The 21,306-nt window shown below is 48.6% G+C and overlaps 1 protein-coding gene across 7 annotated transcripts in view; it reads left to right on the forward strand.

Moving 5' to 3' along the window:
• Nucleotides 1-21,306, forward strand: part of LOC149349882 (uncharacterized) — a 68,036-nt gene that overhangs the window by 37,186 nt on the left and 9,544 nt on the right. For 4 of the 7 annotated variants that reach the window (XM_089578865.1, XM_089578868.1, XM_089578867.1 and 1 more), the window contains exons 3-10: nt 9,844-9,950; nt 12,292-12,575; nt 13,077-13,112; nt 20,009-20,114; nt 20,196-20,321; nt 20,398-20,721; nt 20,785-20,949; nt 21,011-21,251. In XM_089578865.1, coding sequence (XP_089434991.1) covers nt 9,844-9,950; nt 12,292-12,575; nt 13,077-13,112; nt 20,009-20,114; nt 20,196-20,321; nt 20,398-20,721; nt 20,785-20,949; nt 21,011-21,251 — 1,389 coding nt within the window. The remainder of the gene's footprint in view (nt 1-9,843; nt 9,951-12,291; nt 12,576-13,076; nt 13,113-20,008; nt 20,115-20,195; nt 20,322-20,397; nt 20,722-20,784; nt 20,950-21,010; nt 21,252-21,306) is intronic. The other 3 variants (XM_089578866.1, XM_089578869.1, XM_089578871.1) reach the window with 1 other exon arrangement.

Raw genomic sequence — 21,306 nt, forward strand, 5'->3', positions numbered from 1 at the left:
AGGCGGCTTAAGCGCCACTTATTGATGCAAAGCAATGCAACTCTTAGCATTGAGCCTACTATGCATGTCTTGAACTCGACTGCATGCACATCTGTGCGAGTTGTATTGCTTACGATGACGCGCCGTCTGAACACGTACCGTTCCCCTCTTGGAATGCTGCAAGAAAGAATTGAACAGTTACGCCTTACCAGGTGCCGTAGGTAAGAAATACCCGCTGCGATTCTGCACACGGGGAGCATTTTGCCTGCATTTTGTCTTAACGGCAGGACATATCCCGTGGCCATATCCTGTGGACATAGCGCAGTCGCGATAAGTAGGGTTTCGTCTCACAGTCGCACCATTTCTGCGCTTGGCTTTCATTCCTTCTCGTCGATGGAATAAAGCTTGCCCAACAGCCCCGCCGCGGTTTCTCAGTGGTTAGGGCGCTCGACTGCTGAACCCGAGGACGCGGGTTCGATCGCGGCCGCCGCTGAAGGCGAAACGCAAGGCGCCCGTGTACGTGCGACCTGTGTGCACGTTAAAGAACACCGGGTGATATAAATTCAGAGCCCTCCACTACGGCGTCCCCCATAGCCCATGTTGCTTTGGGACGTTAACCAAAGCTCGCTCAACGGGCGCAGCATTCACAAGGTGGCCGCGAACAAACAAGAGTACGTTGTTTGGACGTGCGATTGATCTACCCGTTCCACCCCATTCCCTGCGAGCGAAGTTAGTACTTCGTAAGGGTTACTCAGCGCGGAAAGACAAGAACGCAAAAAAGCCCCTCAATAAATTGAGGGCCTTTAAGGGACACGGGGCTCGAGCGCCGACTGTCAACTCACTGACTGCCAAGAGATGGACAGCAAGCGCTCGTCCCATGCCCCTTTCTTGTGTCTTGGTCCTTCCGCGCTGGCTGACCCTTACCATGTGTCACCACTAACTAACCCAAACCACCGCCAGAGAGAATAACGGGTCTTGTTGGTTTATTTCTGTTTGTGCTTGAGTGGAGGACTACTGCGGGTGATAGCCGACGGCGTGGTGCTAAACATGCGTTGAAAGAATTGCGCTTAGCGCCCCCAGTGGTCTGTTCATTCCCTGATCCCGGTGGAGCGCGACCGGCTGCCGCCGTGCGCGCGCCGTCTCCCTCGACCAAGACAGTAAACGGTCCGCCACCTCCGCGGCAGGTTTACGCGCGGGTCGCTGAACAAGCTCCGCGCCCGGAAGCGAAGTCGAGGCGTCGGCGGACGGAGTGCGTGGGACGGCGGCGTGGCGAGTGGCCGCGCGGCAGTCCGTGTTCCTACGTACTCGCGAGCTCATTCATCGACGCCGCCGCGCGCTTTCGTCACCGCCCGCACGTTGGAGCGGCCGCGGCGCGCACGCAACAACTTGTTTGGAATGCAACGAGCGGAGGGCAGCATCGTGTGTCGAGGGGTGGCGCGAGATCGCGCGAGCTGTCTTCCCTCCGCGGGCTGCTGACGCTCGCTGCTCGAGCTGCATCCCCCCGCGCGCGCCGCTGCTTCTCTTCTGGACTGGCCGCTGCGCGCAGCTCGCGAGCGGCTCTCGGCTTTCGCTTTCGTGCTTATGTTGGGACTGTGCGTCGACCCTGGGTGACCTACGCAGAGGAAACAGAAGTTCATCTCTGCTGAACAGAAGCCAGCCAACCTTTCTGTTCTTTCCTCTTTTCTTTTTTTCTGGCAAATTCAAAAACGTAAGCGCCCTCATTGCTGGTGAGTCGTAGAAAAGACCGGTGTCAAGCGCTGTGGTATCACGAACAGCCTGTGAATTCGACGAACTGTCGCTTAAGTTCCACTCTCCGTGTAAGACCTCTTTCACCCTTCCCACTACCATCGATCGTCGTTGACAGTGTACAGCCTATCCGAATGAACGAGCTCGAAAAAGACGCCGGTATTTTTGCGGCATTTCATCTCTACATACACGGACAAGGCGGATTCGAGCAGCGTGTTTTGCGTGCCAAAGGCGTTCCCAGACAACAAAATAAAGAAAAAAGAGGGGCGGGGGAAATGGCATCGAATACGTGCACGAAAATCACCGAGTCGATTGTGAAAGGCGAAGGTGCGCGAAGAGGAACGACAAGTTATGCGGCCTCCCCGATTACGAGCTGCGATAAGGGGTCCGGTCGCGTTCCCCGTGCCGAGGCCGCTATCGCGGTCCGCGTGGGAAAGCGATGGCGCAACGCGGCCGCCTGGCAGGTTTCGTTCAGGATCCTCCGCGCGCGTATTGTATTCGGCGACGCAGATATCCGAGCCTACGTTTCGTGCCTACCGTTTCTTTTTATTTTTCTTCGCCCCCTCTTTTCCAGCGGGCAAGAACGGCAGACGCTCGAAAACCCCCCTTTCTACATTCGTCAGTTTCATTTTTGTTTTTGCATAAATTTAAATCTAGCTCCGTTAGTTCGCCCGTCGGAGTCTGGTCGACAGCATACATGGCAAAATTACTTTTGAAAAGAAACTAAATTACTTTGCTAATTACTTTCCAGAAATCGCGCAAAAATAATTCAGTTCCATTACTAATTACTGCTCACAAATTGTAATGACACTACGCTATATTTACTTTCGAATAGTAATGGGGTTACTTTTAAATTACGTAATACTTTTCATGCATACAATGAAGCACAGCCGCCGCGGTGGCTCAGTGGTTATGGTGCTCGGCTGCTGACCCGAAAGACGCGGGTTCGATCCCGGCCGCGGCGGTTGAATTTCCTTGGAGGCGAAATTCTAGAGGCCCGTGTACTGTGCGATGTCAGTGCACGTTAAAGAACCCCAGGTGGTCGGAATTTCCGGAGCCCTCCACTACGGCGTCTCTCATAGCCTGAGTCGCTTTGGGACGTTAAACCCCATAAAACCAAACCAAAACCAAACAATGAAGTGCATTCGTCTCATTGGCCATGCTGAATGGCCGCTTTGCTCTTGCAGATTACGGCAGCCCGCTGTCAAAAAATCATTTTACAGCCTGGGCTACCACTCAAAATATCGTAAAATCACTGTCGTCGCTGTTCATGAGGTGTTGGAATCGATCGATGCATCATGTTGGCGCACCCTGTTGATTTTGAAGAATTCGTCGTTAGTGTCACTTGTGGGCGCTGCAGCCATTTCTTTCATGTTCACAGTGGCGGCTCTAGAGTGGACACGACCCGGTGCTGTGGCCTGCCACTAACTATTCATCACTAGTAAGAGCAAAATCTAAACATTTTTGAACCGCTGAGTTGTCGCCACGTCGTGCAACTCACGCAGCCCCAGTAACTCTCTCCGATGATGCGTAGATAGAGCAACAGAAACACGGCATTCTCACTCAAAATGCGGCGCGGGCATTCTTTGGACTTCCTGCCGAACCCGCCCCAGCCAACATTCCTGCTTCCTCTTTTTTCCCCATGAATCACGCCATTAGAAAGGCAATATTGCGGGAAAAACAAAGAGAACAGAAGCACGGCCACTTTAATTGCGCTCAAGGACAGAAACTAGCGGCAAACCCAGCTCCTTGTAGCCCCAAGCTGTCTGCCCCGTTTGAAGCTTCGAAGCACGTTGTCTGCTGCTTCGGCTGGTCAGCTTCCGCTGGTGAATGTTCGAATGTGCGGCAAACCCAGCTCCTTGTAGCCCCAAGCTGTCTGCCCCGTTTGAAGCTTCGAAGCACGTTGTCTGCTGCTTCGGCTGGTCAGCTTCCGCTGGTGAATGTTCGAATGTGCGGCAAACCCAGCTCCTTGTAGCCCCAAGCTGTCTGCCCCGTTTGAAGCTTCGAAGCACGTTGTCTGCTGCTTCGGCTGGTGAATGTTCGAATGTGCGGCAAACCAAGCTCCTTGTTGCCCCTGCCCTGTTTGAAGCCTCGAAGCACGTTGTCTATTGCTTCGGCGGTATTATCCACCTAGTCAGCTTCCGCTGAAAAATGTTGACCCCCCCCCCCCCCCCCCCCCCCCCCGCGTCTCGTAGCGAGCGCAACCGGACACCGCTGTGCCCTTGACCGATATAACCCCGGGAGCCCCTCGCCGACCCGTCTTGAACTCCGAAAGGCGTCATCTGCCCTACGTCTTTCCGCTTGGGAGATGCGGCGCGACCACTCCTCAGCGATCGTACAGCGGAGGACACCGGCGGTCTGGGACGCATAAGGCCGTTTACGGACGCACGGTCCTACTTAATTCTGGCCGCAGTGGCTCAGTGGTTATGGTGCTCGGCTGCTGACCCGAAAGACGCGGGTTCGATCTCGGCCGCGGCGGTCGAGTTTCGATGGAGGAAAAATTCTAGAGGCCCGTGTAGCTGTGCGATGTCAGTGCACGTTAAAGAACTCCAGGTGGTCGAAATTTCCGGAGCCCTTCACTACGGCGGTTCTCATAGCCTGCGTTGCTTTGGGACGTTCAACCCCCATAAAACCAAAAAAAAAAAAAAATTCTGTCTATGCCTGCTGATCGGTACTCTGGCCGAGGCTTGCCGCGCGTCGGTCGTGCTTTCGAAGAGCTTTATGGACTTACGAGAGAGCAAAGCTATGCCGACACAGAAGGTAGTGGCGCACTTTTACCAAAAATGATTCCGAAAGTGATTAATTAATTTTGCGGCTAAATTACTGCTTCAAGGTAAATCGCTACATTACTAAATTTCTAGGCCAATTTATCACATCACAAGTTTCTGACGGAATTAATTAAATTATACTGCAGTTTCTTTACAGTAATTCCATTACTGCCATGTCTGGTCGGCAGCTACATTGGTTGCTAACGCCATCTCCGAGAAGGGATAAACGGTGGCGATACTGAGAATGCCAGTCCGAACGAAGGCATCCGCGTGTCCTCCAGGTGCGACCCTTCCTCAATCTCCGCTGCCGCGGCGCGCGCTTGGCGCAAGAGACACAAGTTGCAGAGTCTCTATTTGCTCGCGTGCCGTTGCGCATGCGCTTGTCGGGCTGTGTTCCCGGCGTCATTTGTTATGCAGACAGAGACGACAGGCGGGATGACGGGGAGGACGGAAGCGGAGCCCGCGGGCCTCCTGCAATTGTTTTGGCCGCCCCGCGGCCTCGCCACGAGGCAAGAAGAAATGTGTCGCGACGCGCCAGGGGACGCGAAAACGAGCAGAAACATCGAATAAAGAGAGGAAAACTTGAGCGTTGGGACGCTGCCGCCGTTCTACAATGGGCTAATGACGTCATTGACTATTTTTGTCGCGCTCTGCCCCTTATTGTATTAGCGCTGCATGCATACGAATAGCGGGAGCGCTTGTTTTGCAAGGGGAAACAATCGCTAGCTTCCTGCCCGCGGCATCCTCGATCGGGCTTTGTGGGGCACGGCTGTGACGCCGCCGCTGATGCCTCGGTCCGCACTTATATCACTGCGTCATTGCTCCGCGGCGCATGCGTAATTGATGCGGGCCCACCGGTTGTTGTGACACACTATATCGCTGCCTCCGGTTCTCGAGCGCATCTTGTTGCGTCTCTAGCGGTATACCGATACAGAAGGACCGTCCCACCTGCGTATTGCTTACCTTGGGGCAGTCCGTGGCGGCCTTCGGTTACTGCTGGGTGCATTTCTCGCGACTAACGGCCGGCAGCCCGTTTAGCAGCTTTGTGTTCGGCCGCTGAAAGTGGCGAAACATTTCTCAGCTGCCCTTCACCGCACTTGAATATCGTGTCGTTTTAACGAGGAAACCTATGCGTTTACCGAAATATGAGAACGTGCGCCTAAAACGTCATTGAAACACGGCGCGTGCGCTACAGGTTTGCCACTTTTACGGTTCCTAAATGACTGTGCAGAGGAAACGACGGCAAAGAAATGGGCTTATGGTTACGCGCAGGTTATACGCTAACAGTTGAATGGAGTGGGTGACGAGGCGAACGAAAGAGTGCTGTGCAAGAACATCGCGTTCTGCTGCAGAAGTGCGCGTTTGCTTCTGTTTACCTCAACGGAAAGCAGAAAGCAACGATGGTGGCGTCCCATGCGGAATTTTTAGAGCGTTAGTTTCTATTAGCTCGTTCCTCACTTTCGCGTCGGCGCCCGGAATGCCACTTGCCGCCTGCCTCCGTTGGCAGGTCGAAAAGTGGAGAGAGGGAAATTCCCCTCTCCACAATTAAGGGAGAGGGTGGAAGAAGACGGGTGGCCTAGTGGGAGCGAACACCCTAGAGGGTGTTGGTAGAGCGTCCGCCTCGGCTGCGGGGAGGTGGTTGGTTTGAAACCCACCAAATCCCACTGCAGAGCATCACTGCAGTCCTAGGAAAGTCCGGATTCACCTCTGGCTGTCCTACCCTGCGAAAGAGAGACAGAGAAATAAAGAACAGGTCTGTGAAAAATTATTTGCTGTCACACCAAAGCTAACGCTCAAACATTCGCGTTTGGCACTCGTAACCATTCTGTGATTTTTTTTTTTTTACTGCCGTTTTTGTGGCTGCTGAAACTTTCGCGAGCGTGATTCACCATGCGCTTTAATGCGGCTGAAAGACATGAAACAGAGGCACAGGCGACTGTGTGCGACGAGGCCGATGCGCGTATATATGACCGCAACTTGTAAGCGTGTTGTTTCACGGCAGCAACGTAACCTTCCAACGTTTTCAGTAAAACACGTTGCTGGAAAAGTTTGCGCATATCTTATAGAAGATGAAGCGCGACAAAACGACGACACACAGCAGAAGGAACGATGGGCACGCCCCGTCGTTCTGCCGTCGTTTTGTTGCGCTTCAGCTTCAAAATTCCAACGTTTACCCGCAGCACAAAGCCCTCGGGCTGGTGCAATTTCTGTAGGTGTGTGCAAATAGCGCTAGCGAGTAGAATATTCTCCTGTTCGATTCGTTTAACGAATCAAATGCACGTCCAAAATGAGTCGAAACAAACTGGATGTGTTCTCAAGGTTTGTAATACTTTTCGAATAGTTGGCACGAAGTTCGAAGAAGGCACACCGTAGTTTTTTTTTTGTTTTTTTTTTACATCTGTTCCAAAAACAGGCCCGCGCTTCGACACCGTACAGCATATGCTGACACGATCGGCCTGCGCAGATCGAAGGAGTACATAGCCTGCAAGTTTTAGAGACGCGGCAAGACTCAGGCAGGTTCAGCAAACCCTGCTGTTGTAGTCCGACCTCGGAGCCCATGGCTCGTAGGTATAGTTCTCGCGCCCTTCATCTCCTGATATGTGGAGCTACATTATTCGCTGTCGGCGTCCGTAGCAAAAGGTAATTTTCTTATACTTACCATGACAGTCATACTATGAAAGCGTAGACGACTTAATTTTCGCGTTTTTCGCAGATCGCTTGCAGGTCCTAAAAAAAAAAAATGTTCCTGCGTATAATTGAGCAAAACGTCGACATTTAATTCAACAAAAGTCCCTAAGGAGAGCATGTTGCACCCGTCTTCAATTTGTATTTAATACGAATGAACTCTACCAGCTGGAACTCATGCTTACTCAAGACATCCTTGTTACGATACCTGGCATTCTGCGGAGGTGTTGCGGAATGCTGTGGCAATACCACACAGCAATACCACACCGTAAACTTCGGGTTTTTACCGCGTACTTCACTGAGTCATGCCGCGTGAGTCCACTGACTTTAGCCGCGTTCGCGAAATAGTGAGCTCGCGAAAAATAAGTCGTTTGCAGTACTGCATTCGTATAGCGTACCCTCTAGTCAAGCTCAGTGTTACGTCTTTTGACAGCTGTAGCTATATAACTCCGTAAGTTATAGCGCCATATCTGCAGCGGCGGCGCCAGTGCTTCGATCGCTGTTTCGCGTAGTATATTCGTATAAATATTCAATTCCTATTCGATTCGGTCTTTAGCAACACTATTCGTATTCAGTTCGTCAGCAAAGCTCGTCCTATAAGTATCTGATTTGACTTTGAAATAAATACTATTTGCACACCTAATAACTTCTCAGCTCGATGCTTCATGAACAATACAGTCGCGAAGGGACCCACTGAAAGCGTTCCGCAATATCTACCACACCAGCGTGCTTATCTCTGTACACTTGATTTCATTGAACCTGATTTGGTTCCATTATGTGTCATCTATATATTAGAGAAGCCAACAGCCACAGAAACAAAGGAACACAGGAGATTTTTTTATATATTTGTTTATTTTGTGGTGTTGATAAGTGTAGAATATTACTTAATATGTCATCGTTTAAAGATAATTGATTACAAAAGCAGAAGAAAAAATAACCGCAACTGTGGTTGTTTTTAAATATATAAATATAAATAAATATATAAAAAATCCCCTGTGTTCCTTGGTTTCTGCGGCTGTTGGCTTCTCTCATATGTATAACGAGCCTCTCATCACCCATCCCTTGTGTGCTATATACGTATGTATGTATATATATATATATATATATATATATATATATATATATATATATATATATATATATATATATATATATATATATATATATAAAGCGTTCACAACAGTCCGATTATCTTTGCTTATTACCAACAGTTTCGGACGGAGAACCGTCCTTCATCAGGGTGTATACAGACGAATGAACACAATTTCGCATTTTCGAGGCACCGTACGCTAAGGGAGAGGTGAAATCACTCTCTCTCCCGTTAGAGCAAGGAGAGCCAAAGCCAGTGTAAGACTGGTAAGACTCGAGTGCTCCAGTCCGTTTAGTTTGAAGAGGGGGAGAAGGCCAGGGGAGGAAGGAGAATATATATATATATATATATATATATATATATATATATATATATATATATATATATATATATATATATAATTGAGAAATTAAAAATAAAAATTAAAAAGTATATAAATATAGGAAGACAACGGCAGAGGCGTGGTGTGTGTGTGTGTGTGCGTGTGTGTGTGTGTGTGTGTGTGCGTGCGTGCGTGCGTGCGCGCGCGCGCGCGCGCGCGCGCGCGCGTGTGTGTGTGTGTGTGTGTGTGTGTAAGAGAGGGTGGTTGTCCTGTGAGCACGAGTTACTTGACGTGATACTAGGCCACGCTTGTCTGCTTGGTTAATTCCTCGTGATAAGCTTATACTATCGGCCCACTTATGTGCAGCGCTATGAGCGCTTGGCGCAATGGAAAAGAAAGGAAAGAAAAAAAAATCCGCGCACGTTCGTAAAATACAAGGAAAGTGCAGCCCATCCGGAGAACCCCGAAACCGCGCCTCCGGCGCCGCGTGCCAAATGAACTGTGTCATCCTTGGCAGCGGTCTCTGTTGCGACTTCTGGAAGCAAGGCGACTGCAAACAGCACCAACAAAGGTTGCAGGATTGGTACACGGCTCGGATTTCTTCACCTGTGCTAAAGCGTCAATGGCCTAATGTGCTCATTTTGTACCCTTGCCGTGCACATGTGATACCACGACCAGTTTTTTCTGTTTTTTTTTTGTATTTATCTTTATCAATTTCATCTCTTGTCCTAGCCAACCGCAAACCCTACCAGCCGCAAAGTTGACAGGAGCACACTTTTACTGCTGAACTGTTTATTCCTATCACTTTCCTGAATACTTGATCAGACGCGATCGGGGCGTGGAACTGTTTTCTAGCTGATTGTTTCAAGCATGCCAGCATTAGTGCTTGACTGCTGTGCAGTCATTTCTCTCTCTCTGCTATACAGGATTTCCTTCATCTAATTTTTCATCCGTCAGAACTAAATTCAGACGACAGTCATTGCAATCGTTTCCAATTACATCCTAATAAATTCATTCTCTCGTTCATCCATGGCTTACAGCGGCCACCGTGCCGCTCAGAAGCGTTGGCAGGCGGTGTAACGGGACACAATACGATGACCGAAAAAAAACTGAACTTGAGAATTTGTGAAGGATCGGTGCTATGTTGGGGTTTAGGCTGTGCCTGTGAAGTATGCTCGAGGTCGCCGCAAGCACCGCCGCCTTTTGTAGCCGACTTGTTTGTTTTACACTTTTCTTTTCTACCCTCTGTCCAGAAAAACCGAGGATAGGAGTCATGTCCACGAGCGGCAGCTCCCTCGGATTTGTCTTCAGCGACTACAACGCTGTCCTAAGGCAGTTCCGGGAGGCCATCATCGAGCAGGTACGGCTGCCGGCATGAGTGTGCGCACGTGTCCCTTATAAAAATGGTCTATAGACAGTCTATAGACTTCTTATAGACTCTATTGCCTTCCTATAGATATTTCTTTTTGTCTATCCATAGTCTACATACTGTCTATAGACAAAAGTCTACTAAAAGTGTAAGGCCATAAATCTATAGGTTGTCTACAGACTGTTGATAGCATTTGTATTGCCTACAGACTGCTCTCTAGGATTTGTCTGTTGAGAGTCTATAGACTTTATAGACACAAGTCTGTGGGCAGTCTATAGACTGTGTAAAAAAAGTTTGTATGGGGTTGTAAGTTTGTAACGGCAGCTACGTATGAGCCATGACCTCTGAGATCGGGCATCAAGGCACGGTTTGCTGAACTTTGCTGAGTCCTAGTCGCGTCGTCTAGTCATAAGAGGCCATGCATGAGCATTATGAACGCCGCCTGAGGAATGGATTGCGTCGCAGCGCTGAACCCTCCATGCCGTGCATACTGATCGCGGTAGGGTGGCACGCCGCGTCCTTGTGTGCCCTGTTGTTGGAAAGATCGTCGAAATACGGAGAGCCTTATTCGTGCCTTTTATTCGAAAAGTATTCGAAAAGTTCCGAACATATTCGTCTGCTTTCGAATAACTTTGAACATACACTGTTTGATTCGTTCGAATAATCGGAACAGGAGGATATTCGATATGCTATTCGAAATTTTCGAATATTCGCACACCCCTGGACTTTAGGAATGCAGCGAGACACGTTGAGCCCCGCCGCGGTGGCTCAGTGGTTACGGCGCTCGGCTGCTGACCCGAAAAACGCGGGTTCGATCCCGACTGCGGCGGCTGAATTTTGATGAAGGCGAAATTCTAGAGGCCCGTGTACTGTGCGATGTCAGTGCACGTTAAAGAACCCCAGGTGGTCGAAATTTCCGGAGCCCTTCACTACGGCGTCTCTCATAGCCTCAGTCGCTTTGGGACGTTAAACCCTAATAAACCAAACCAGACACGTTGAACGCGCTGCCGAGTGCGAAAAAGAGAAGCGGCCCAACGCGACCAGCGTGTCGCAGAAGAGATGGCGCGGTATACGGAGCGGAAGAGTCCGGCTGAGGCGCACCAAATGCGGCGAAGGAGTCCCGCCACTTTCTGAAATGCGCCACGCCTGTTTTGCAATGATTACATCTGCTCTCGACGGCGAGATAGGCTATCAGTTTTCCTGGTTAGTGACCGTGAAATATATAGCCCATTCAGCGACTGCTGGGTGGTCTAAGGAAGTGCAAGTTTTCGGAGCCTCAGTGGCAGAATTTTAGCCCAGACGCAGGGATATCGGAGGCACGCCCGACTTCCGTGCGCTCGGGGGTGGTCGCGCCATAGAGCGTAACTCTTTGTCGCGTATTGTGCGCAGCTGCTTAGGTTCTGCACGAGGAGGGGAAAAAAAAAGGCGAGCGGTGAGTGATTGAGTGGGTTCATTTTGGCCTTCGGGCCGGTGCTTGCTTTGTTGTTGCTAACGGTTGCTTGCATGGCGTGACGCAACCTGTTCCCCAGCTCCCACGAATCGTGTGTAGACGAAGCTATAGCCCGCGACACAACTCATCTGCCTAATGCTTTCTAACTGACGTGTATTCGATCCTTGATCGGGAGTTTCCGCTCGTCTGGTCAACTAAAAAACAAAAGCCCGACAAAGGTGGTCGTCTTGCATTTTATTTTTCTTTAGCTTTCCGGGCTGTATCCCGCATGCAGTAGCAAGCATGTTTTTCGTCCCGTCATTTCAGTTCCGACTACGGTATTAGAACACACCCTACTTTCACACCCACCTGGCATGAAGTCTGAACGATCAACATTTTCGAGCGCAGTTTTTTGGAACGTGGCAGCGCACTATAGTGAATCCGAATTACTGAAGGTCGCAAGTAAATAGCGCTTGCTTGGCCCGTGTCGAATTCGGGGAATCATCGTCGAGCTCGAGGCCACTGTCGCAACGCCCTAGCTATTCGCGCGGTGCGGATTTAATTCCTGGTGTCCTATGGATGGTAGAAAACCAACTTCGTGAACCACGATCCGCTGCCGCAGAAAATGAGCGGGAGAGGTTAGCATAAGCATTAGAATAAGCGCATGTCGAAAGAGCGCAAATAGAAGCGAAGATGAGGCAGCAAAAAAGTTTTCATAGTAAGTGCTGAAAGTGGCATCTTGTAGAAGGAAGAGCAGTTGAGGGAAAGAAACCCGCGACTGGGCAGTCAGGCAGTAGTGAGAGCTCGGCTGGGAGTCGTGTCCATATACTGGCAGCGCAGCGACTCGCTGCAACGTCCTGCGTGAGCTGTTCCGCGAAGACAGCGCTTGTCTCTGGGGCGCAGTTGCACGAGCCCAAGAAGTCCGGACGGCCAGAGTTCCGATTCGTGGAGGACAACGGCTGGCCGGTGACCACACGGCAGGAGACGTCGCTGACGGTGCTGGACGTGCTCAGCAACCGGAGCCTGTTCATCCAGATGGGCGCCCAGCCGACGGGTGACGTGCCCAACAGCATCATGGCGGCGCCGCTGGGCAACTCCTTGGTGCAGACGCGGTCCCCGACGCCCATGGCCCCACTGCCCACCGAAGAGTGGGACCACAAGCGGAAGAAGTCGGTGCGATTCAGCAGGTCAGTGAAAGAACGCTTCTGTGCAGCTGACTGCAGGTGGTTTGCGCTCTGATCAGCTTGAAAAATGCTCAGCGCGTGTAGTGTCTTCGGGAAGTGCTCGGGCACAGTAGTGCAGACCTGAAAAGAGTTTCACTAATTGTTCAAGCACTTGATTCAGGGAAGGGGGTATTATAGCTCGCGCACTGTAGCAGCGGCGTAGTCAGATCATCACTTTCTTTACTCCGATGTTTGATCTACCACAAACAGGGACTCAGAGTTAGCACAAAACCATGACCAAAAAGGGGACCATAGTTAGGAGGTCTCGCTTTGCTGTTCATGCCACTTCGGTAGTGTGCGCTGTGTGTGAAGTTTATAGATAGCACATTGTGCCATCAGTTTGTAGAATTACTTGCAAACTTATGCGCGTTTGAGCGTTTTATTTTTTTGTTTGTTTGTTGAAGGGAAACTTTCTCAACCATTGACACCTCCTCTCTTTCCGTGTGCCGCGTGTCTTTCGATCAGGTTTTCGTCCGGCTGGTTTGGTCGGTTCTCGGTGAGGTAAGGCGACCTTACTGTGTGGCGCGCATGCGTGCACGGTCGTTTCATATCCTTGGAATGGTGTGAACCTGTTACAGTCCTCCACAACCACTACTACTCGCACGGCAAGCTTATGAATAAACGGCTTCCTTCTACATTCGAGAGTAGTGAGGACTGAATTGTACGTGTTCACAAACGTCCTCACATCCGAGATTCGAAGTGATCGTTTTAACATGCGTGGTTTGTGAACGCGCTATCAGTAGCGATTGTCCTCGTTGGTTCAGGTGCATGACTGCGGCTCTCTCTCCACTGGAGGTTTCCTTGTGTGCTTTTATTTGTTTATACCGTTTTTAAATCGGAATCCAATGTTTGAAATGACCGTTATTTCCCTAATGACGCTGGTGCAGTACAAGGTAAAAACAGATGGGTAGCCGCAAACCGCGTATATACGGCTCTGGTAGGAAACACTATGAGAGCTTGACCCATTTTTATTTAATTTTTTTGCCGTCACAATAATGAGTGTCGTTTAATTACCACACCACATGAGAGCCAGCAAAAATACGCAGTTGATAAAGTTGATGCGCACACAACTATAGCAGCCATTGCGACGCGGCATTGAAGTGACGTACAGGTCCTACAGACTGCTTAATTATTTCTGCCTTCGTATTTTCTGACTGATAGCGAGTAGACTGAGATGCTGTCGCGCTGCTTGAGTTCACTGAAGACAGCGCGCATTTCGAGTGCGCAGCGAGACTGAGCGGCCTGCACGATGGCTCGCCTGCTCGTGCACACTGCGGAGGACTGTACGTGCTTGATCTGTTACATTTTCCTGCATGCAGTGTGTTAATTGTGCATGCATGGGCATTTGTCTTTCGCCCTTGGTCCTAGCTTTTCCGTGTGGTATACCTACGTTCCTCGTTGCATGTCTCCATCGCATTCCCTCACTGCGACGCCTGCGTGCGGCGCTAGCCCTCGCAAAAAAAAAACAAACAAAAAAAAACGAAAAATTAATTAAGCGATTGCGTGGCACATTCACAGACCTCCACTCGCCGTGCGCAGTGCTTCTTTGGGCGTAAAAATTAGATACCTTGTGCAGGCCTAGAGCAAGAACATTCCTGCACCTGCCATGCACACATATACTATAAGGAAATATAAAAGGCATTTGTCTACACCTTTACGCCGTTTCGGGCACGAAAAGTGCGATCAGCGCTTATCTGACATTTTCTTAGTGCGAAAGCATTGCTAGTGCGGACGTGTATGCGTTCGTGTGTAGGATAGGATAGGAAAACTTTTAATACTCGCAGACGGTATATAAAATCCCAACGGTCATATGACGCACACAGCAAGCCGAGCACTGCCACTTCAGTCAATCCTTGACACGTCGTTCGTCTGTACTCCCACTGTTCGATCTCGATGGGGCGCCAGTTTTCCCGACATTCGTACCAAAATTGTGACGCAACCGTTTGTCGTACAGCGTACGTTCCAAATGGTGTCATACCATTTCTCGTTGCTTATAGCCTGTGCTAGTCAAGTTGGAGGCCATGCAGCTTGCCACAGGGATTCGAACCGCCGACATATGCACCTTCAATTGTATGCCTTCCCAGATTTTCGTATCAAAACTGTGATGCAACCGTTCGTTGTACAGAGTTCCGGGTGGTGTCGTGCGCGTGTGTGGGTGATGTGCGGGTGGTGATGTGGGTGTCTGTGCACCCGGGACTAATGCTTTCGCATTCCTGCACGTAAGCAGTCTTAAGTGTCTGTGCCGAATTTTTTTTTATCATTATGATCATTACAGCGACACACGGACTAACGGCACGCCCGATGGATGGCGCTGTTGTGCGCGCGCCGTAGTCGGCTCGTGGATTACGTAATAATGGGCGCTTCGCCGATCACGTGACGACGGCGGCGCGCAGCGGGTGGAGTCTCGGATAGGGAAAGTGAGCAGCATTTGGGGTAGATGGCGCTGCACTGCGGTGCACGTTAGTGTCACGAAAATTTCGAGTGATTCTGACACACGTTATAGAGGCTTTAATACATGCACCAATGAGTACGCGAGCGGATAATATGCAGTTGTGACCTCAATGGTTTGAACAGTATGGCGCAAAGCAGCTCGTTAGTTGAGGAAGGGCATCCTGGTTCCTGGTTTTTGAGGAAAGGAAATGGTGCAATAATTGTCTCACATTTTCGGTAGTCATCGGAACCGCGTCGTAAGGGAAGAGAAGAAGGTTGGAGTGAAAGAAAAAAGAGAGAAAGAGTTGCCGTAGTCAGGGGGGGCTTCTTCAGACATTCTCGGGGTATAGATAACGTTGTATTGTCACCACTCCGTTTCAAAGGGGGCGCTCCTATCTTCCATCCATCCATCATGACATGATCATCATCATCAACGTAAAATATAAACCACAGAGCAAATTACTGTACGAAGATAACTCCTGAGTGGACTGAACAAAAATTATACTTTGTACGGAAAGAGCGTTGACTCACAGTGACGAAAAATGACGTGAGTGTGCAGGAAATCAGAATGGGGGAATAAAACGCTTTAAACACCGGGTCAAAGGCAGAGGCTGAGAACTGGAATTGCATGAAAAAAAAAAAGCATTCTCTGGAACTGTATCGAGATTGGAAAAACGTAGATCTGCAAAGAATCGTTCCATGGCAGTGACATAAAGATACAAGTTCAGAATTCAAAACTGGGTGGCTTAAACGTCTGTAGGAGTTGTATTTAAAAAAAGAAGAATTTGTAGAGAGTAAAATTTTACAGGCTGATTTGACAAATACAAAAAAAAATGTGGCGCCTGCCACCACTCCGTTTCCAAGCAGTGCGCTTAAAATACATCCATCCACGTACCAATGAGCTTTCGTCGAGTTTCATGATTTCCGCAACGCAGCATAGCGGAAACACTGCGTGATCTGTTTAATCCCACTCGGGCACGCCTTTTAATTCATGCTCGCATGTGTTTACTGTGGGCACACGACTCTTGCACGCATTTATTTCTCTCTCTCTCTCTCTCCATGAAGTTATACAGTTGTACCCCCCCCCCCCCCTCCCCCACGCTCTGAGGAGCCCAAAGCGTATCCTGTGAGCTTTTGGCGTGCTAGTACTGTAGGGTACCTCGATGCAACATCCTAGGGTGCATTCTGACGTCCATTTGTGCAGCTGCTTGATGCGCGCGTGAACATTCCTCCCCGCATCTTGCACATCCCCGCATCGTCCAAAAATGATAGCGTTGCCTGCGCTGCTTGTCATCTCGGTTACAGCCCGTTAAATTTGAGATCTTGTTTGGGCCCATGCAACGGCAGCGGCTTCTGCCAAGTAGCGCACTAATCCGCCCCGTCTTCCGATTCCTCTGCAGCGCAGCTGCACGGTTGATTTTAGAGGGCCTGCCAAGCTTTTGCTCGCGTGTGAATTCGCGCAGCACAGTGCTTCTCAGCATTGTTGATGCGGCATGCACCAGTCACTTAGTCTCGTGGCTAGCACCGACGTCACAGCAGCCGCCATGTTGATGAACCAGATCGCCATCTGCTCCGGTCTGCATCATGAAATATATATGCATGTTTCGCCATCAGGGCGCCAGCTTATAGATAACGCTTCCGAAGAATTGCATCTTGCGCTTTCCTACATAATATCACCAAGCAGAACACTTAGACCGCATGAAATGTGCGAAAAATCGCAAGCGAAGATATGTCGCGCGCGGGGCACTAATGGCACTGCTCCCCTGTCAGACAATGCCGACTGGACGTCTGCTGCATCTAACTGCTCCTATTTCATGTTTCTGTACCAGACACCAGAAATTTCCCGTAGAACATATGCTGAGCATCTGTCAGGCATTGCAAAGTAAATTCCCCATTAATGTCCACTGGCAGTACAGGTGACATCCCGGGACGGTGTATTTTGGACATTCGGGCTTAATGTGGCAGTGACAATTGTGCTTCCTTGCATATACAGGGCGTCCCAGCTAACTTGGACCAAGGTTTAAAAAAAAAAATAAGCGTTCTTAAGAACTTAAATCGCGTGGATGTTGTTAGGGTTTCTCTAAAGTTACAGTACCATTTTTTCGCTCCTCCTATTTGAATAATTAGTCGAGATAAATAAATTAACTTTTTAAATATAGCTTCAAACGCTCAGGCGTCAATAGGAAAGTTGTGGAGCTCCACAAATATTGTCCAACCCAGGCACTTCCAACGAGATAGACTTAGCGTGGCTGTTTTTATTCGAGAAAAACGAAAGCCCGCGGAGTTTAAAAAATACCACGTGACAGCGCGCTCCGTGCGCCCGAATGCGCCGCGACAGCGCCTCCTCTATTTTTAGAGGAGGCGCTGGCCGCGATTACAGCGCTCTCATCCGTGCTTTGTAAAGACCATCACTCGCTTCGCGCCTTTCGTGCTGCCCAAGACAGAGCTTCGCGTTCTGCTTGGTTCCAAGATAAGCGCCAGTGGGTACGGACGGCAGTTCAAAGAAAGCACGGCTCCCGTTTCTGCGGCGATAATTGCGCTCTCACGTTAGCAGAATGCATGCGGAGGAACGACGACAATCTCGTGAGTTTGAATTTGGGAGCAAGATCCCAACAAGCAAAGACGCATATAACAAGCTTGATAACGTCGTGTGAATTAAGGTGAAAAACGGGAGCCGCGATTTCTTTCAACTGCTGCCCGAACCCACTGGCGCTTATCTTGGAACCAAGTACAACAACGCAAAGCCCTGTCTTGGGCAGCACGAAAGGCGCGAGGCGAGTGATTTTTTTTTTTTTTTACAAAGCACGGATGAGAGCGCTGTAATCGCGGCGCATCTAAAGCCCCTTGATGTTTTTACTTCTCATTGCTTCAGGCGCATCCGGGCGCACGGAGCGCGCTGTCACGTGGTATTTTTTAAACTCCGCGGTCTTTCGTTTTTCCCGAATAAAAACGGCCACGCGAAGTCTATCTCGTTGGAAGTGCCTGGGTTGGACAATATTTGTGGAGCTCCACAACTTTCCTATTGACGCCTGAACGTTTCAAGCTATATTTAAAAAGTTCATTTATTTATTTCGAGTAATTATTCTAATAGGAGGAGCGAAAAAAAAATTGTACTGTAACATTAAACCCTAACAGCATCCACGCGATTTCAGTTCTGAAGAACGCTTAGTTCTTTTATAAATCTTGGTACAAGTTAGCTGGGACACCCTGTATATACAGGGTGTTTCACCTAAGACTTTCTGCAATTTTTAAAGATAAGCTATTTGAATTAGATGCGCGCTTTTTCTGGCATAGCATTGTCACTGGTGTAGTACATCATAATTAAACTAAGACGTGCTAACTAGCAGGCTTGTTAACCAATATTTAATAGTTAACTTTTAAACTATTACCGTTGGGCTCCTTAATTATTGAGAGGCATGCAGCCCACCGTAAGTAATGTCCATATCCGTTTTTAGAATTTCGAGAACGCGATTATCCTCGGCACTGTGGCCCAACAAATTTCGCCTACATCGCGCCAAAATACATGCGGTTTGAGAAGCTTGCAGGCAAAGCAACCTCTCCAGTGAACCTAACTCGTCGAAATAGCCAAAATTTGTTGGGCCACAGCGCCGAGGATAATCGCGTTCTCGAAATTCTAAAAACGGATATGGACATTACTTACGGTGGGCTACATGCCTCTCAATAATTAAGGAGCCCAACGGTAATAGTTTAAAAGTTAACTATTAAATATTGGTTAACAAACCTGCTAGTTAGCACGACTTAGTTGAATTATGATGTACTACACCACTGACAATGCTATGCCAGAAAAAGTGCGCATCTAATTCAAGTAGCTTATTTTTAAAAATTGCAGAAAGTCTTAGGTGAAACACCCTGTATATTTCCAACACTTGATGAAGTAGAAGCCCATGTTGGATATACATTGGCAGGTATCCAGACCAGTTCCTGCACTGCACTCATAGCTAGGATTATTTTTGTTTGCTAATTTCGGCTTTAAAAGAGTTTATGATGCATGTCATTCAACTAATCGCACTGCTGAACAAACTTATTTGCAAGCTGTTTTAATCCTTTTAATATTGTTATTAGCCATATACTGTTGCTCTGCGGCAATAAACATACATTATAGCATCTTTTGTCACAAGATGAAATGACAGTAGAAAACTTGTCTGTCAAAGTCCAATGTTCAAGTATGAGCTTATGTTTTTGTTTCTTTGGGGTGGTCTCAGAGCAACAAAGAAATAATAAAGCGTAAGCATTTGAAATTAATGATGCCAAAAACCCTTGGTGTGGATGCTTTTCTTGCCAATTTCAAAACAACGTAAAAATATTGCACCATACAGTTTTACTCCACTTGTGTTAATGGCATGTGACGTGCATATTTCAAGCAAAACCCACCAAGAAGCTGTCAAGGATGCACAAAATATTCACATTTCAACCTACACATTTGAACAGGCAATGGAGAACATCCTTTTATATCTGGTGGAAGTGTATGTTCCTTCAAAGGTATACTTTCGAATTACAAAAGATGTCTAGATGTTTGTTCAGATAATTGCAAAACTGCTTTTATCAGATGCCCTGAGGATACCTGTGATTAACTGTGTCCTTTTACTGCTTCAAGTCATATAGTTCTTTTCCCTTTTTCTTTCACATCCTTGCCCTACTTGAAGCATACTCATAATTCTGAACTGAACAACCAAAAAATCAAGCTAATCAAGAAAGTTGTTGCTTTTGGTGCACACATTCTGTACTAAACTGCAAGCTTCATTGTCACATGGTGTACTATCCGTAAAAAATTTGATACAGTCACATGTTCACTGAAGCAGCACCTTACCCAGAGTTATAAAAAATTGCTGCAGTTAAGTTGGTTACGTTTTTCACATACTAATGAAATTCTGTAACCCTAATACAGCTGACAAGAACTAATTTATTGTATGATTATGTCTCGTTAATTCCCTTGCTCTTCATTTCAGAAATGAGCCAAAGCCCATACTTATAAGTTATGTTCGAGCAGAGACTGCGCAACATGCTCTGAACCTCAAGCAAGAATTACACAAGATGAACTTCAGTGTGTACCTAGTAAGTACTGCATTGCATTAGATATTAGCACAACATGACTGCAGCACTGTGAATTTACGCCTAATCTGTACAACCTTCTAGGATATTGATGAAATCAAGATTGGAAGTGACTGGCAGGATGCGCTCAACTATGCAGTGAGCGAATGCCATTTATTTGTGCCTCTCATTAGCCCCATGTATGGCAAGACTCAATGGACAAACCGAGAGGCAAGTGGTTTGACAAATAGGCAGAGGCATGTACTGTAAGTATGTATTCTGATTGCTGCCACAATTTTCTGCACAGGTCAAGCTCGCAGATGTGCTTCACAAAGTGATAATTCCTGTCAACTTCCTGGAGACCTGGCCCCCAGAGTGCCTCGCTATTCAGTTTGCCTCCACTCAGTACATAGCGGCCTGGAAGCAGACAGAGCATGAGACAGGTCAAGGGAAGCCAGAACTTAGTGCACCTGCTGGCTCCACTCCCACGGGGGAGGGGTACAAGTATGACTACAGAGTCTGGGACGAAACCAACTTGAAGCGAGTTGCCAAAGAGATTGCTGAACGCTATAGACAGACAGTAAAACGAGAACAGATTGCTGAGCGGCGCAGCAAGGCATCAAGCCTAAAGGTACTGCACATGGCAGCGTTTGTTGTTCTGGCGTGTGACTGATGCACTGTACTTTCACCGTAGATCAAGCGAATTCCCCACCAGGGCACCCTTTCCACTGTTGAGGAGATGCCTCGATTGCCCTGCATGCCAGAGGTCGCCCCTAGCCTTTCTGCAGGAGAGCCACTCGAGTCAGTGGAGACCAAAGAGCTCATTGTGATAACCGCCCATCCAAAGCAGAAGGATATGGTAGGCATGCCTTACACTTGTATAGGTATGAGTTTGTGCTAAAAGAATGCACTTTTCACAGGCGCAGGACATTGCACGGATGCTAGAGCAGGATGGGTTCAAGGTCTGGAGTACAACTGAGCTGAATGAAGCAAGAGAGAGCTGCTCAGATACGGAAAGTATTCCCACCAACCCTAACACACCTCGAGAGCTTGCACCCATTCCCGAGGGTGAGAGAGTCTTCAGTGACACTTACAGGGAGGCCAACAACCGCATCCTGGAACACAAGAGGCTGAGCTCACTTCGAGAACATGAAGGACCTGGTGAGTTTGGCACATGGTGAACACCCTTATCACATTTAACACTCATCAAGTGAGC

The sequence above is a fragment of the Amblyomma mixtum genome, chromosome 3 (assembly GCF_055824585.1).
Source record: "Amblyomma mixtum isolate Tamu chromosome 3, ASM5582458v1, whole genome shotgun sequence".
NCBI classification, from domain to species: domain Eukaryota; kingdom Metazoa; phylum Arthropoda; class Arachnida; order Ixodida; family Ixodidae; genus Amblyomma; species Amblyomma mixtum.